This window comes from Tyto alba, unplaced genomic scaffold (assembly GCF_018691265.1).
Source record: "Tyto alba isolate M040663 unplaced genomic scaffold, T.alba_DEE_v4.0 Super-Scaffold_17, whole genome shotgun sequence".
Lineage (NCBI taxonomy): Eukaryota > Metazoa > Chordata > Aves > Strigiformes > Tytonidae > Tyto > Tyto alba.
Window position 1 is genome coordinate 21722793 of NW_024881279.1, and position 15174 is coordinate 21737966.

The 15174-nt window shown below is 59.2% G+C and overlaps 2 protein-coding genes across 2 annotated transcripts; both read right to left on the reverse strand.

Annotated features, from left to right (window-relative positions):
• Positions 1-1262: 1262 nt before the first annotated feature.
• On the reverse strand, positions 1263-4352 carry LOC122153225 (protocadherin gamma-A10-like). Its single transcript, XM_042790029.1, has one exon. The coding sequence runs from the start codon at positions 4014-4016 to the stop codon at positions 1278-1280; it is 2739 nt and encodes a 912-aa protein (XP_042645963.1). The 5' UTR covers positions 4017-4352; the 3' UTR covers positions 1263-1277.
• A 5963-nt stretch (positions 4353-10315) lies between these two features.
• LOC122153262 (protocadherin gamma-B5-like) lies at positions 10316-13297 on the reverse strand. Its single transcript, XM_042790503.1, has 3 exons — positions 11618-13297; positions 10844-11506; positions 10316-10450 (listed from the first exon to the last, which is right to left on the reverse strand). Exons 1-3 carry the CDS (start codon positions 13295-13297, stop codon positions 10316-10318), a joined length of 2478 nt encoding a protein of 825 aa, XP_042646437.1.
• Positions 13298-15174: the final 1877 nt, after the last annotated feature.

A 15174-nucleotide genomic window follows, 5' to 3' on the forward strand; every position in this document is an offset into this window, starting at 1 on the left:
CATCTATGTTCAATATTTTCCATGCACAGGAAACATCACGCAACAGGAGAGAAAATTGATGAACCCAAAGCTTGGCCAGTTGGAGACAAGTGGAGATGTGTCATCTCCAATACTAAAGAAACATTCAGACTCATTTGTTGTAGTCCTACAATAAACCGTGGTAATTATCAAAACACAGACCTAGTCTGCACAACCCTGTGCTCCTTACACACAGCATCACCAAGTCTCTCCTCAAACCCCTCACAGCTCACATGGGTTGTCACTAATCATCATCATAGACTCCACCACAAAAAAATGTCACACAGACAACTTTGCCCCACCATAGATAATATTTGACTTTTCCTCATGTCTATGTGACAGGGAGAAGCATTTCTTACAGCAATATTTGAGGGAAACATACCTAGGAACATCTTTCGCTGCACAGCTGTAAACATGAAATGCAGATATGGGACAGTCAGACAAGTGTAACAGATGTGACCATCCACACACCCTCAGACACAGTGGGCCACCTTTACATCTTCACTACGAGGAAGGCAAGAAGTTAACCCCTGCAGAAAGGAAAGGACCGCAACATACTCTGGGAGATGATGGCACTTAGAGGAGCTACATAAATAAGGTGCTTAGTAGGATGGGGATAAACTTTTGCTCTTCCTAAATCTCTCATGATGTCATTTGTCATAAATACATCATTAAGGTGTTCTTTATGAATCAACAACCTGCGAGCATACAGGAGGAACCTCCCAAGACTCCCAGTACAGCTGCACCAACATGGCTCAGAAGAAACTTATTTCGCAGGAAGAAACTCACATACTACAGCTGGGCACTGATCACAGAGAGCAGCAAACCATCTCTTCTGTGTCCTTCAACAGCCCCTCTACGCACAGATCCCAACCCTCTTGTCCTCAAACCTTCACAACTTCCATACTCTTCTTTGACCCTTATAACTTGCCAGCGCACGGCATCAAAGGACCAGCTGACCACACTATTTCTCTTCAGCGGGCACCACCATCAATCCATGCACTTCACTGCGATATCGTTACAGCTCTGTACTGAGGAGGAAGATGCATTTGTCGGCTCACCAGTCTTCTGGGAAGAAACAGCAAGGGGCTAAAAGTAAAAGAGGAGCGCTCCTCAGGGAGAGACCGGGCCGTTGACCACCTTCACTGGGGGAATTACGTCTCCCTCCCAGTCTCTCCCCGCCCGCCCTCAGACGGCTCTTGCCGTAGCAGGGAGTGTCAAGCCAAGGCACGCCCAGCTCCCTTTTCGCTCAAACGGCCTTAAGAAAGCGGGAACCAGCAAGACAGACCTCCCGTTTCCCGCAGTGCCCCTCCCACGCAGCCACCCGCAGACTCTCGCGGCCACTCCCCCCTTCTCCCGCTGGGGCGCTGAGCCGCAACCCCGCGGTCGCCTCCCGCGGGCAAGTGGCACCGGCACACGGCGCCGGCTGCTGCGGGAGCCGCTGCCTTGCTCGGACCTCCCCCTCCCGCGGCAGGAGCCACGACTCGGCACGGAAGGGGCAGAGCAGAGCAGCGCGGGGAGAGGTCGCGCAGCAAGTGGGGCTGGCAGGAGGAACTCACCGGGGCAGCGGCGGGGTCCTCCCCGAGCAGCGGCGCGGGCTCGTCGGGCGGCGGCCGGGCCGGGAGGGTGTCGCAGCAGCTGCCGCCCGACAAGCGGAGCTGGCTCTTGCGCGAGTCGGCCGTGAGCGACACCTCGTGCGAGTAGGAGTGCAGGAAGGCGCGGACGCCGTCGATGCCCACGAAGTGCGAGGCCGGCACGCCGCGCAAGGCGCCGCTGCCCGCCGCCAGCAGCTGCGAGCGGCGCCAGCGCCGCAGGCGCAGCGCCAGCAGCAGCAGCAGGAAGGCGAGGAAGAGGCAGGACACGGCCGCCACGGCCACCACCAGCCACCGCGTCAGGCTGCCGGCCGGCTCGCCCGGCGCCGCCGCCGCGCTGCCCAGCTCCGACAGCAGCTCGGCCACGCTCTCGGCCAGCACCACCGTCAGCGTGGCCGTGGCCGACAGCGCCGGCCGCCCGTGGTCCTTCACCACCACCACCAGGCTCTGCCGCGCCGCGTCGCGGGCCAGCGGGAAGCGCGCCGTGCGCACCTCGCCGCTGTGCAGCCCCACGCGGAACAGCCCCGGCTCCGTCGCCTTGGCCAGCTCGTACGACAGCCACGCGTTCTGACCCGCGTCCGCGTCCACCGCCACCACCTTGGCCACCAGCGCCCCGGGCTCCGCCGAGCGCGGCGCCAGCTCCACGCCCGCCCAGACCGCGACCGCGCCCGCGCCCGCGCCCACGCCAGGCACCGGCACCGGCGCCGGCGGCGGGTACAGCACCTGCGGCGCGTTGTCGTTCTCGTCCACGATCACGAGCCGCACCGACACGTTGCTGCTCAGCGCCGGCGCGCCGCCGTCCTCCGCCCGCACCCACAGCCCCACCTCGCGCACCTCCTCGTAGTCGAAGGAGCGCAGCGCGTACAGCGCGCCCGTCTCCGCCTGCACCGACACGTACGACGACAGCGGCGCGCCCCGCACCCGCCCCTCCGCCAGCCGGTACCGCACGCGCGCGTTCTGCCCCCAGTCCGCGTCCGCCGCCCGCACCGTCAGCACCAGCGCGCCCGCCGCGTTGTTCTCGGGCAGCCGGGCGCTGTAGCGCGCCTCCGCGAACACCGGCGCGTTGTCGTTCACGTCCAGCACGCGCAGCGCCAGCACCGCGCTGCTCCACAGCGCCGGCGACCCGCCGTCCGCCGCCCGCACCGTCACGTTGTACTCCGACACCTCCTCCCGGTCCAGCTCCCTCGCCGTCACCACGCGGTAGTAGCTGCCCTGCGAGCTCTGCAGCCGGAACGGGACGCCCCCGCCCAGCGAGCACCGCACCTCGCCGTTCGGCCCCGAGTCCCGGTCCTGCACGTGCAGCAGGGCCACCACCGTCCCCGACGGGGCGTCCTCCGAGATCTCGCCCAGCGCCGACCGCACCGAAATCTCGGGCGCGTTGTCGTTCACGTCGGTCACCGTAATGGTGACTTTCGCCGTGTCAGAAAGTCCCCCACCGTCCCGTGCCTGCATCTCCATTTCATAGAAGTGGCCTTCCTCAAAGTCCAGGCTCCGCACCAGCGTGATCGCTCCCGTCTCCGCATCCAGCTGGAAAATCTCCGATGCCATGTCTTCCTCTTTCTTCAGGGAGTATTTCACGTGCCCGTTCGTCCCCTCGTCGGCGTCGGTGGCCGTGACGGTGAGGAGGGTGGAGCCCACGGGCACGTCCTCGGGCACACGCGCCGTGTACTCCGCCTGCCCGAACACGGGCGCGTTGTCGTTCGCGTCCAGCACCGCCACGCGGATCCGCGCCGTGCCCGTCCGTGCCGGCTCGCCGCCGTCGCTCGCCCTCAGCACCAGCTCGTGAAACGCCGCCTCCTCCCGGTCCAGCGCCTTCGCCAGCACCAGCTCGGGACGCTGCTCCCCGCCGGGGCCCGCCCGCACGGCCAGCGAGAAGTGCTCGTCGCCGCTCAGCTCGTAGCTCCGCACCGAATTCGGCCCCGAGTCCGGGTCCTGAGCCCGGGCCAACGGAAAACGCGAACCTGGCGCTGTCGTCTCGATCGTTCTCAGCTCCGTTTCTGCCTCTTGGAAGCTGGGCGCGTTGTCGTTAATGTCCGTGATCTCCACTTCGATTTCGTAAACCTGCATTTCCCCCTCCGCGATCACCTCGCAGCGCAACACGCATCTCTCCTGCAGCCGGCACAGCTGCTCTCTGTCTATCCTCTGCGCCGTCACCAAATGGCCCGTCTTCCCGTGCAGGGCGAAATACGGCGTCCTACCTGCCGAGACAAGGCTGACGCCGCGGGGGCCGAGCGCCGGCAGCTGCAGCCCCAGGTCCGCGGCCACGTCGCCCACGAACGAGCCCTTCGGCATCTCCTCGGGCAGCGAGTAGCGCAGCTGCCCCCACGCCGCCTCCCACGCCGCCACCAGCACGCACCACAGCAGGGCTCGCTCCCGCCGGCCCCGGCGCCTCCCCGCCGCGCACATCTCCGCCGCGGCCCCGGCTCCGGCTCCCACTCGCCGCTCCGGCCCCGGCTCGCCGCTCCCGGCCGCTGCCGCCGGCCCCTCCGCCTCGCTGCAGCACGGCTCCGCACCGCGGGGACGCTCGCAGACCGCCCGGCCGCCGAGCCAGCCAGCGAGCGAGCGAGCGAGCCGGGCCGCAGCGGGCGGGGCTGCCTGCAGCGCTCCGGCCTTCCTCTCGCTCCTCCTCGGGCAACAGCGGCGCCCGCAGCCTCCTCCCGGCACTGCAGGCACCGAGCGCTGCCGAGCGCTGCCCGCCCTGCCCTGCCCTGCCCTGCCCTGCCCTGCCCTGCCCACGGACAGCTCGCGGGGACGGCCCCGGCGCCACGGACGCGGCGCTGCCCGCCCGCCGCTCAGCTCCGCCGCGGCCGCTTCGCCCCCCGAGCTCCTCCTTCCTCCTCCGACCGAGACCGGACACCGCCGAGGCACAGCCCTCCCGTGACCGTGGGCTCTCTGCCGCGCCGACAAACCGACTCGCAGCGCCCACGAAGGTCGTCTCCGATCCGACGCGTCCAGTGCGACGACTCGAAGCCCCTCGGGAAGCCCCTCGGGAAGCCCCCGCAGCACAACCTCCTCCGCCACTCGCACAGCTTCGGGGAGCAGTCCGGGCGCACGGCTTTGCCCTCTCCCTCTCTGCACATCCAAAGCGCGCCCTCCAGCCGCCTTCATTCCCCCCGCCCCGGCCGACAGAACCAGCAGCGATGAAGATCCGCCCTCCAACGGACACCCGGGATTTCCTGCGCGGGCTTTTCTCCTCGGCGCCCTTCTCTTCGTCAGCGATGTCTGCTACTTGTGGAGCACGGGAAGAATCGCTTCCAATGGACAGATCGCTCACGGAAAATACTTTTTTTTTTTAATTATTACTATTATTATTTACTATGACGTCTCGAATATTACGAGTTTCTGACACATTCCCCAGAGCAGATTTTTGAAGTAGATTTGCTGGAATGGCTTGTAGAACGGCAGGAAAAGAGGCTTTTCAGTATAAAACGTGATATTCAGACCCACACACGCAAACACACAGGAGCAGAGTTAACAGGCTCATCACCACAGGCATCAAGAACTTCACTTTCTTTCCCCCTGAAATTACAGTGTAAAACATTGATGATTGGCAGGAAAGTATTCATCTCTTCCTTGTTGTGGACTTTGTTAAGTGCTGAATTGCTGCCGATTTGCACATTTCTTGGTCGGTTTAGATCTGTTCTCAGGGGGATGGGCCTTCCCCGATTCTGCTCCTTCCCTCAGGGAGGCAGGATCAGCACTTCCCATCCACACCAAGTTAACCCCTCGCACTACGGCTGCCACTGCTGGCTGCCATTTATTGGTGCCTCCAAAGACACCGCTAATAATGGATGAAAAAGCAAAGGTGAAGGACTGTCACGTGTGATTTTCCTTTTTGATTGTCCACAGAATTTTAGAGTTTGTAGAGTTTATACACATTTATATTCATCCAAGGTGGGAACAGCCTCTGCAGGTCAATCAGGCAGAGCAGGAACAGAAGCAGCTCAGCTGCTGTTAATGTAATCAAGATGGAACTCTAACTGCAAAGGGTTTCTGTGCATTGCCTCCTTTTGCTCATGGAAGTCTCTGACGTTGGTCCCACTGTTGATTTTTCTTGTAGGGAGAAGAACGATCACACAGACAAATAGTTCACATCAAAGGCAATGTGTCTATGAGCAGATAGCAGAGCAGCCTTTATGAATGTGTTTCTGATAAACAGAAGCCCCGTCCTTCTTCTGTTCCTTCATATATCAGGGCTTGATAACAGCAAAGAGCAGAGCCAGGTCACCTCTTCCATAGAACCAAAGAATGATATTTGTTGGAAGATACCATAAAGGTGTCATAGCACACCACCACCCAGCCCCCGTACCATAGGCAGGGACATCCTTCCCCAGCTCAACGTGCTCAAAGCCCTGTCCCCTCACTCCTTCAACACTTACCGTGATGGGGCATCCACGGCTTATCAGAAGGTGCCTTGTTCCCACTGTCTCTCTCACTGGTGACGATATCACTTATCTGCATTCAAGAGCACTGCTCCAAGTACAGATGCTTGAGGGACATGGCACTTGTTTCCACTTGGACACTGAGCCATGGACTAGAACTCTTTGGATGCGGCCATCCAGCCAGTTCCTCATCCAGCTCCCAGGCCACCCATCAAACCCATCTCTCTCCACTCAGGGGCCAGCATGTTTTGGGTGACCGTGTTGGGGACACCCTGCACACCTTCCGTCACTAACCCCTCATCTCTTCATACAGAACTGAACGGACCAGGTGCCACACTTACTGAGTGTTAGACACAGAGGGAGGTAACAAGAATAACCGTGTCAGCTTGACCTTAAAACTGGTTAAAAGGCTTCTGAGATCAGCAAGTACCAATGGAGCATGCGTGGATGGCTAAAGTTCATCTAAAGGACAAAAGAGAAAGAGGAAGATAAGACCCCTGGAGAAGTAAACGACCACCAGAGACACATCTGAGACTGCGCAAACTAACCCCACCTCACTTATGCATAAGTATGTTTGTGTTGCATCATACAGTGAATATGTATACCTGCACTGCAGAAATGGTTGGCAGAGTGTGCTGTTGGTGTGCAAGCTAGGAGGAGAGATCCCCCTTGCACCCAGAGCCGCAAGAAACTTACCTGCTTTATAACTCTTTGTGAGCTGTAAAGTTTGTTTCTGCGCTTCACATCCAAGTGTCGGTGGGCCATCAAACTAGTGACTTAGGTGGAACCTCCTCCCCTCTTCTATCATCTCAAAGAGATGAGACATTAAGGCCTTATTCTGCACTACCTAATAGGGTGTCCCTTGTAAGACATATTCATCAACTCTCACCTCTTCTATGCTCTGGCCTTTCATCTCCTACAAATAAAAAGCTGCATGTGAAAACACATTGTCATGAACCTCCTTCTCAACCTAAGACAAAAACAAGAGAAGCTGGTTTAGCTTTTCCTTCACTTTCCTACCAAGTAAGAAATAGATTTAAGTGGTTGAAATAAGCATTTGACCTGAAACAACACTCATGGTTCCAAATGCAATAGCATTGTCCAGAAAGGGAGAAAGTGAAGCAAGAAACAAAGGCCCCAAAGAAAGTGTAACTGTGAAGAAACGCCACATTGCAACGTGCCAGGGACATAGGGATGGATAAAGATGGTTTCACACAGGAGTTAGAAGGTGTTCTACCCAGGCATCATTGTGCTACGTGCACACCTCAAATGCTTGATTATCAGAGTGTTACCATTGCCATTATGGACAGCAAAGCTAGGGAGCATAACAGAAATGGCACAGGCCTTGGCACCGGGCATCATTTCAAATCATTCTGCAGTCAAATCCACACTGGCCCACCTATGTTCACGGTCAGAAGCCAATACCTCACCCTCCTCTCTCTCCATTCACAGCCTTTAGTTGCACCACGGCACGTATCCAACTCTTGTCCGTGCATCAGCCACCAGTCTTTGTCCTGGCAGCACAACCCCTTCAAGGTAGGCATGACACTGCTCCCCCAACATGATAATTTGAACAAATCTCTACTTTTATGGACTATCAGGAAACAGATGCCCACTCTTAGAACATGAGAAGAAACAAGGAAGGAATGTGAAACCCACAGAAGTGAAGGAATCATAGCTGAGCATTTCAGATTAAGTCATTTGTAGTAGGTACACAAGAAAAGCATCCAGTTGGCAAAAAGTACACGGGAGGATCACAGAGGAGTTCACAACTCAGACCACAACCACAGTTCTCAAAGGCATTTCTTTGGACAATGAGAGAAGGAAAAGGCACTGGACCAAAACTATGGGGCTCATATTAAAACTACGAGAAAGGCAACATTTACACCTACCTTTTAGACATTTCAAACAACACCACAGCAAACTCTTCCAGCTGCCCTCTCTCTGTGCAGACAGAATGCTTCAGCGTGCTCAAACATCACACAACAAGGAAGCTAACTTGGCAGACAGACATTACTAAAAGAAATGTTTCCCACAAAAATTCTTGGGAGAAGAAGGATCCCAACCCATAAGCATGCACAGGGACTACTCTACTCATCAAACTCGTCTGAGGAAACCTGAAATGTTCTAAAGAGCATTAGTGATATCTTAAAGACTCGGTTGTCAGTATCAGCTCAGAGACACCATCATTCACCTTCAGCACCTGAGCAATTGGGCACATGTGACTCTGTAACTGATAACGCAATGTTGACATCTATGCCCAAGAGCTACCATTGACAGGGAAAGCTGGATCAGCCATGACACTGCATGAAAGGAGAAGCCTCCCTGCACATGCTTCAAAGAACAAGCTCTAAATGCAGAAATTCCACACAAAAATGCCCTCACTTTCCCCTACATTCCCAGCAATTTTGATACCGACAAAAGGTCAACAGTTACTTCATATCAGCAAGTGCCATTAGTAGCATTTGAAGGCCGGTAAAAGCTGGGAAAAGCTCAATACAACCAGGATGAAACTCTAAATCACCATCTTACAAGCACATACAACTAGAAAAATTACATTTCTCACAGCAATTCTCTCTCTCTCTCACACACACACACACACAGAGGAGCAGAGCTGTCAGACTCATTACCACAGGCGGCAAGAACTTGATTTTCGATTTCCCTGAAACTACAGTGTAAAACATTGATACTTGGTAGCAAAGTAGTCATCTAATCCTGGAGTCTCCATGTTAGTAGGACACCTTTTCAGCAAAGCACTGTAGGGCAGCAGCAGAAGACAAGTACAGCTGCACAGCCTACACTATCTGTAAGTGTGAAACAGACTTTATCAAGTGCCTAATTGCTGCCGGTTTGCATATTTCCTTGTCGGTTTAGAAATGTTCTCAAGGTGAGAACAGGTCAATCAGGCAGATCCAATAACGAAACAACGATTCATCAAGTGGGCGACACACCGAATTTCTCAGTTTAGTATTTCCCTCTCGACACAATGGCCCACGTCCATCATCTCTCTCTGGGAAAAAGGAAGAAGAATAGTGGACAGGCTCCGAAAGACGAAAGGCGGTATCTATTTATCTATAGCTATAGGTCTATAAGATATATCTGTAGATATATTTCTTAGATGCCATCGTGCATCTTCACGTTTGTGGGAAAGACAGATCAGGAACGGTAAAAAAGAGGAAACTACCCCCCAGAATGAAAATTTAAATAGTAATAAAATAATAATAGATAAATAACTGCATAGAGAAACAATGCCTGGAATAAATAACCCGTCCCATATTCTGCAATTTCTCCTTTCATGGAGAAAACACCTACGTTTCAGGAAGGCAAGATCTGCAACACCAAGCGCCACCCCCATGTTCCCAGCTGCACCATGTAGGACCCATGGAACTCTTTCTACACTCGAAGAACCCCTGCAGACAGTTAGAACGGGAAATAACTTTACAAGGAACACGAAATCTCACGCCTGGATAAAATGTATCCATCCCCTCAGGGCTCTCATTTCTGCAGCAGCCTTCCCCCAAAAGCTGGCAGGGCACACGGCAGGAGAGGGAGGAACAGTCGGTAACTTCTGCACTGATAGAGCCACACGCACGTTTCCTAACTACCTAAATACCTAAACCCTCTAATTTCTGGAAGATGAAAAGCAGGTTGACTGCCGAAGGAATTGGCGGCATGAGACTTTGCATTTAAAAGCCAGAGCAGAAAAACAAAAGGCAGCTCCGTGTTAAAGCAAACGGTACCGATCAGCACGTATGAAAGGGAACCGATGGAGCTAGTCCTGGGAACAAAAAACGCCTCATCAAAAACTTAACGACTTGGCTCCAACCTTTGGGATGCCAGCTGCAAAGGACTCTTTTCACATTCTATTTTTACCTGGGAACAGGGCACTACTGGAAGAAAGGAGGGGCCTGCCCTTCTTTGGAAAGTCTATAGTCACACTGTTTGCTTCAATAAACGATTCAGCTTAGATCCAAGCTCTGGGTCCGTGTCTTCATACGCTGCAGTAATTAAAGAGTTTGTGCCCAGAGAACAACCAGGTGCCACCAGATTGCTTCAGGATAAATCTCTAACACCGGGTACCAGACCCGAGCCTGTCATGCAGAACCAGCGGATCTCCCTCTCATGAGGAAAGATCTGAGATCACCGTTACTAGCTCACAGGAGTTCTAGACAACACTAGAGTTGGAGACAAAACCTCTCGGGTGAACCTGAACCGGGGAGCCTGATAAACCAGGGAGTGCCGCGGCTCACTGCCTGCTCTGGGGGGCGGGGGGATGCGCCTTCCCTTATTCCGTTCCTTCCCTCACGGAGGCACGGATCAGCACTAGCCCCCAAAAGGGGGATTCTCTTGTTTCACCGGGGACAAGGAATCTGTCGCTTGTCCATTCGTGGAGCCACAGTCACATTTCCTTTGGGAGTCCAAAATTGACAACCCGCTAACTAACGGGTTTGTGCCCAGCTAGCAAACAGGGACAAGAGCATTGCTCATTGCTCCAGGATAAAATCCCCAACACCAGGTGTCAGTGCCCAACCTGTCATGCAGAATCAGCGGATCTCGCTCCTCTCATGAGGAAGGATCCGCGGTCACCGTTACCAGCTCACAGGATTTTAGGCAACACTGGAGCTGGAGAGGAAACACCTCGGGTGAAGCTGGTAAACCGCGGAGTGCCGCGTCTCACTGCCTGCTCTGGGGGGCAGGGGGATGCGCCCTCCCCTCTCCCCTTCCTTCCCTCCCGCGGGCAGACACCGCCGCCCTCTCCCCGCCCACAGCCCCCGCGCAAGGCCCGCGGGAAAGAGGAGAGGGGCTCCGAGAGGCTGCGGGAGAGCAGCGAGAGCGCGCGGGCTTCCAGACCTGCGGTGCGTCGGGCTCCGCGGGCGGCTCTCCCGCGCCGGCGCTGCTGCTCGGGCTCCGCTTCCCGCAGGGCTCCCCGCCGAGCAGCTCCTCCGCGGGCAGGCTGGGCACCGGCAACGGCGGCGGCGGCGGCCAAGCGCCCTCGGCCACGGCGCGGCCCGGCGCCACGCACAGGTTGTAGGAGTAGGGCAAGGTGCCCTCGCAGAAGTCGGCCGGGAAGGCGGCGCCGGCCGCGGAGAAGCGCTGCGCGCCCAGGCAGCGCAGGACGGCGGGCGGCCCGGCCCGGCGCACCCGCGCCAGCACGGCCAGCGCCACGCTCAGCAGGAACAGGGCGGAGAGGAGCGCCAGCGCCAGCACCAGGTAGAACTGCAGCTCCGCCGGCGAGTCGGCGCCCGCCGCCCGCTCGCTCAGCTCCGGCAGCGCCTCCTGCAAGCTCTCGGCCAGCACCACGTGCAGCGTGGCCGTGGCCGACAGCGCCGGCTGCCCGTGGTCCTTCACCACGGCCACCAGCCGCTGCTTCGCCGCGTCCCGCTCCGACACGGCCCGCGCCGTGCGCACCTCGCCGCTGTGCAGCCCCACGCGGAACAGCGCCGGCTCCGGCGCCTGCACCAGCTCGTACGACAGCCACGCGTTGCGCCCCGCGTCCGCGTCCACCGCCACCACCTTGGCCACCAGGTACCCGGCCTCGGCCGAGCGCGGCACCACCTCGAACGGCCCCGCCGCTCCCGCCGCCGCCCCCGCGCCCGCCCCCGCGCCCGCCGCCGGCCACAGCACCCGCGGCGCGTTGTCGTTGCGGTCCAGCACGAAGACGCGCACCGTCGCCGTCGAGCTCCGCGCCGGCGCCCCGCCGTCCTGCGCCCGCACCGCCACCGCGAACTCGCGGCACTGCTCGTAGTCGAAGGAGCGCTGCGCGTACACCGCGCCGCTCCGCGCCTCCACCGACACGGGCGGCGCCGCGCCCGCGCTGCCGCCCGCCAGCCAGTAGCTCACGCGCCCGTTGGCGCCCGCGTCCGCGTCCCGCGCGCGCACGCGCAGCACCGGCGCGCCCGCCGCGTTGTTCTCCGCCACGTAGGCGCTGTAGGCGGCCTCCTCGAACACCGGCGCGTTGTCGTTCACGTCCGACACCTCCAGCACCAGCGCCGCGCGGCTCGAGAGCGACGGGCTGCCCCGGTCCCGGGCCACCACCGTCACGCGGTGCTCGGCCGCCTGCTCCCGGTCCAGCGCGCTCGCCGTCACCACCTTGTACGAGCCGCCCGGCGACGCCACGAGCGACAGCGGCGCCTCGCCCGACAGCTCGCACGACACCCGCCCGTTCTCCCCGGAGTCCGGGTCGCTCGCCTTCAGGACGGCCACCACCGTGCCGACCGGCGCGTCCTCGCCCACCGGGCTCCACACCGACAGCACCGCGATTTCGGGCGCGTTGTCGTTCACGTCCAGCACCTCCACCTCCACTTCGCAGTGCGCCACCAGACCGCCCCCGTCCCTCGCCTCCACAGCCAGGCTGAACGCGCGCGTCTCCTCGAAGTCCAGCGCCTCCCGCAGCGTCACCGTCCCGCTCTCCGCCTCCACCACGAACTTCTGCAGCACCTTGGCCGGCGTTTCCCCGAAGCCGTACGTGACGCGGCCGTTGGTGCCGGCGTCGGCGTCGGAGGCGGAGACGTGCAGCACCGTGGAGCCGGGCGGCGCGTCCTCCCGCAGGCTCGCGCGGTACCGGTCCTGCGCGAACACGGGGGCGTTGTCGTTGGCGTCGGTGACGTTGATGCAGATCTGGGCGGTCCCGGACCTCACGGGGTCGCCGCCATCCGCCGCCGTCAGCACTAGCTGGAAGGAGCTCTGCTTCTCCCGGTCCAGCGCTTTCTGCAGCACTAACTCCGGCTGCTTCTTTCCACCCGGGCTCTCCTTCACGGCCAGGGTGAAGGACGGGTTGCTGGTGAGCTGGTAAGTCAACAGCGAGTTGCTGCCCACGTCCGCGTCCCGGGCCGCCTCCAGCGGAAAACGAGTGCCGACAGAAGTGAACTCGTTGATCTCGAGGTCGAGAGCCGCCTTGCTGAAGGTCGGGGAGTTGTCGTTGACGTCCCGGATGGCCACCTCGACGTGGAACACGTTGAGCGGGTTCTGCACCAGCGCCTCGAAGCTGACGGAGCAGGACGCCGCCTCGCCGCACAGCTCCTCCCGGTCCAGCCGCTCGCTCACGTACAGCTCCCCGCTCTCCCCGCTCACGCCGAAGTATTGCTTCTCGGCGCTGAGCCGCAGCTTGCGTGCCGGCAGCTCCGCCGGGCTCAGCCCCAGGTCCCGCGCCAGCGGCCCCACCAGCGAGCCTCTGCCCAGCTCCTCGGGGATGGCGTAGCGGAGCCGCTCCGGCGCCGCCCGGCAGCACAAGCCCAGCACCAGAGCGGGCAGCAGCAGCACTCGCCCGGCGGCTCGCCGGCGGCTCGGCCGCTGCCTGCCCGCCATCCTCGGCACCGCTCGCCGCGCTCCTCCCTCCTGCCGCTGCCCTCCCGCCCTTCCAGCCCCTCTCCGCACCGAACGCGGGGGCCGCCGGAGGGCTGCGAGCTCGGCGCCGGCTCGGACGCCGCCGCTCCCCGCGCCGCGCCGCCTCTCGCCTCTGCTGCCCGTGCCGCTGCCGCTCTGGCCGGCGCCGGGCGAGCGAGCAGCCTGCGGGGGCAGGACGCGGCGGCGGCTCCGCCGGCGGCTCCGGCTCCGCCGGCGGCTCCGGCTCCAGCGCCGCTCCGCGGCGGCCAACAGCGGCACCCGGAGGCGCCGCGACGCCACCGCAGCCGGCGGGTGCCCGCGCTCCCGGGGGCCGGGCTCCGAGCCGCGCTGCCGGCAGCTGCCGGGAGTCGGCGCCGTCGGCCACCCAAAGGCTCAGCTCGGCGGGTTTGCTCCTGCCCGCGGCAGGGCGGGCCGCGCACCTCTGCTCCGTGCTGGAAAGGACGAGCCTGGCCGGGGAACGCGGTACCGAGCCGCGGAGGAGCGCGCAGACGCCGCACGGCAGAGCACCCGTGACTGCAGGTAAGTACAGGCGGGTAACTGTCCCGCAGACGCCTGGCATACTCCAGCAGTTTCTGCTACTGCCGCGCGCTGTCTTTCCCGAGCTCTTTTCTTTCGATTCTGCGGCCTCTGAGCAGCAACAGCTACAAAATGCTGCACAGGAGAAACTGCTGTACAAAGGCAGCACTGGGCCCGCCAGTTTCCTTGAAAGCATCCTTGTTTCCAGCCCTTTTCTTCTCCGTGCCTCCCGGAGTGACCGACACTGGGAGAAAATAGCAAGCCTCGTTCTCTACAACAGCGGTATCAACGCACGCTCCCAGTTCTACAAAACACGGAGATCGCCACAACTTCTTGCTCCAGTACGGGGAAGTCAGAGCGTTTCTTCAAAATTATTTCTTCCAGTGAACGGGGTAAGTAAGCAGATCGACCAACGTGGATGGGCAGCAAAAAGGTACCCATGCGCCCAGGAGGCTTCAATTACCAGCGTGCTCTGGCGAGAATCGTAAAAAGGAGTTGGTATGCTCCTCTGTGGTGATGCCCGAGGTGTATGCGACGTGTCGGCTGCCTTTCCCGGGACAACCCAGAGACGTGTAGAAAAATATTGGCAAAAAGAAGTTGCAAAAAGAAAGGAGAGAAGGGCAGCACCAGAGAAGGCAGTTTACCCATGACACAAACACAGCGACGTGTACTTTGCACAGAAATACCCAGAACACTCCAGGCGTGGGGCAGGTGGAATGAAAACGGAAAGGATGAAACGCTCCTGAGTGCAACACCTACGAAAAGGTACTTGATCCTCCTCGCTGCCTGTTTGTGCGACAGCACCGCATCTCAGTACCAATCAAAGGAAGCCGCAGAATGCAGGACTCTGCAAACCAACCTACCTTGGTTCGTGACCATGGAGAGCAGGGCATATTCTGACCAGCTGAACCATTTCAAGTGCTACAGACAGCATGCGTTTGGAGACTACAGGAACAGTAGATTTTCCTAACGCTCCTACTGCTCCAAAGAAGCGAGGACTCCGTGGGCGGCTACAATGCTCCCTCACAGGGGCCTGGTGATGACTCAGTTGCTGGTTATGCCACTCCTGCCACATCCTCAAAATAGGAAAAGATATGGGCTACGAGACTCAGTTTCTCCTTCACCAGCTTCTTCCACTGTAGCAGTTAATAGCAAGCGAGATCGCTCAGCCACAACTTGGCTGTGAGAACAGACTCAACTCATCCTCACCAACAAGACCATTCTCACAAAGGAGTAGCCACAATCTACTTCAGATGGAGATGCATATAAGAGGGTCATCTACCCATACCGAGCAGGTATTTACACAGAATCTCGCCCTTCTT

Coding starts and splice junctions, on each gene's coding strand:
- LOC122153225 (XM_042790029.1), bottom strand. CDS start 4,016: ATGTGCGCGGCGGGGAGGCGCCGGGGCCGGCGGGAGCGAGCCCTGCTG.
- LOC122153262 (XM_042790503.1), bottom strand. CDS start 13,297: ATGGCGGGCAGGCAGCGGCCGAGCCGCCGGCGAGCCGCCGGGCGAGTG. Junction 11,507..11,617: donor GCAACGACAACGCGCCGCGG/GTGCTGTGGCCG, acceptor CTGGTGGCCAAG/GTGGTGGCGGTGGACGCGGA. Junction 10,451..10,843: donor CGGAGCCCGACGCACCGCAG/GTCTGGAAGCCC, acceptor CCTGTTTGCTAG/CTGGGCACAAACCCGTTAGT.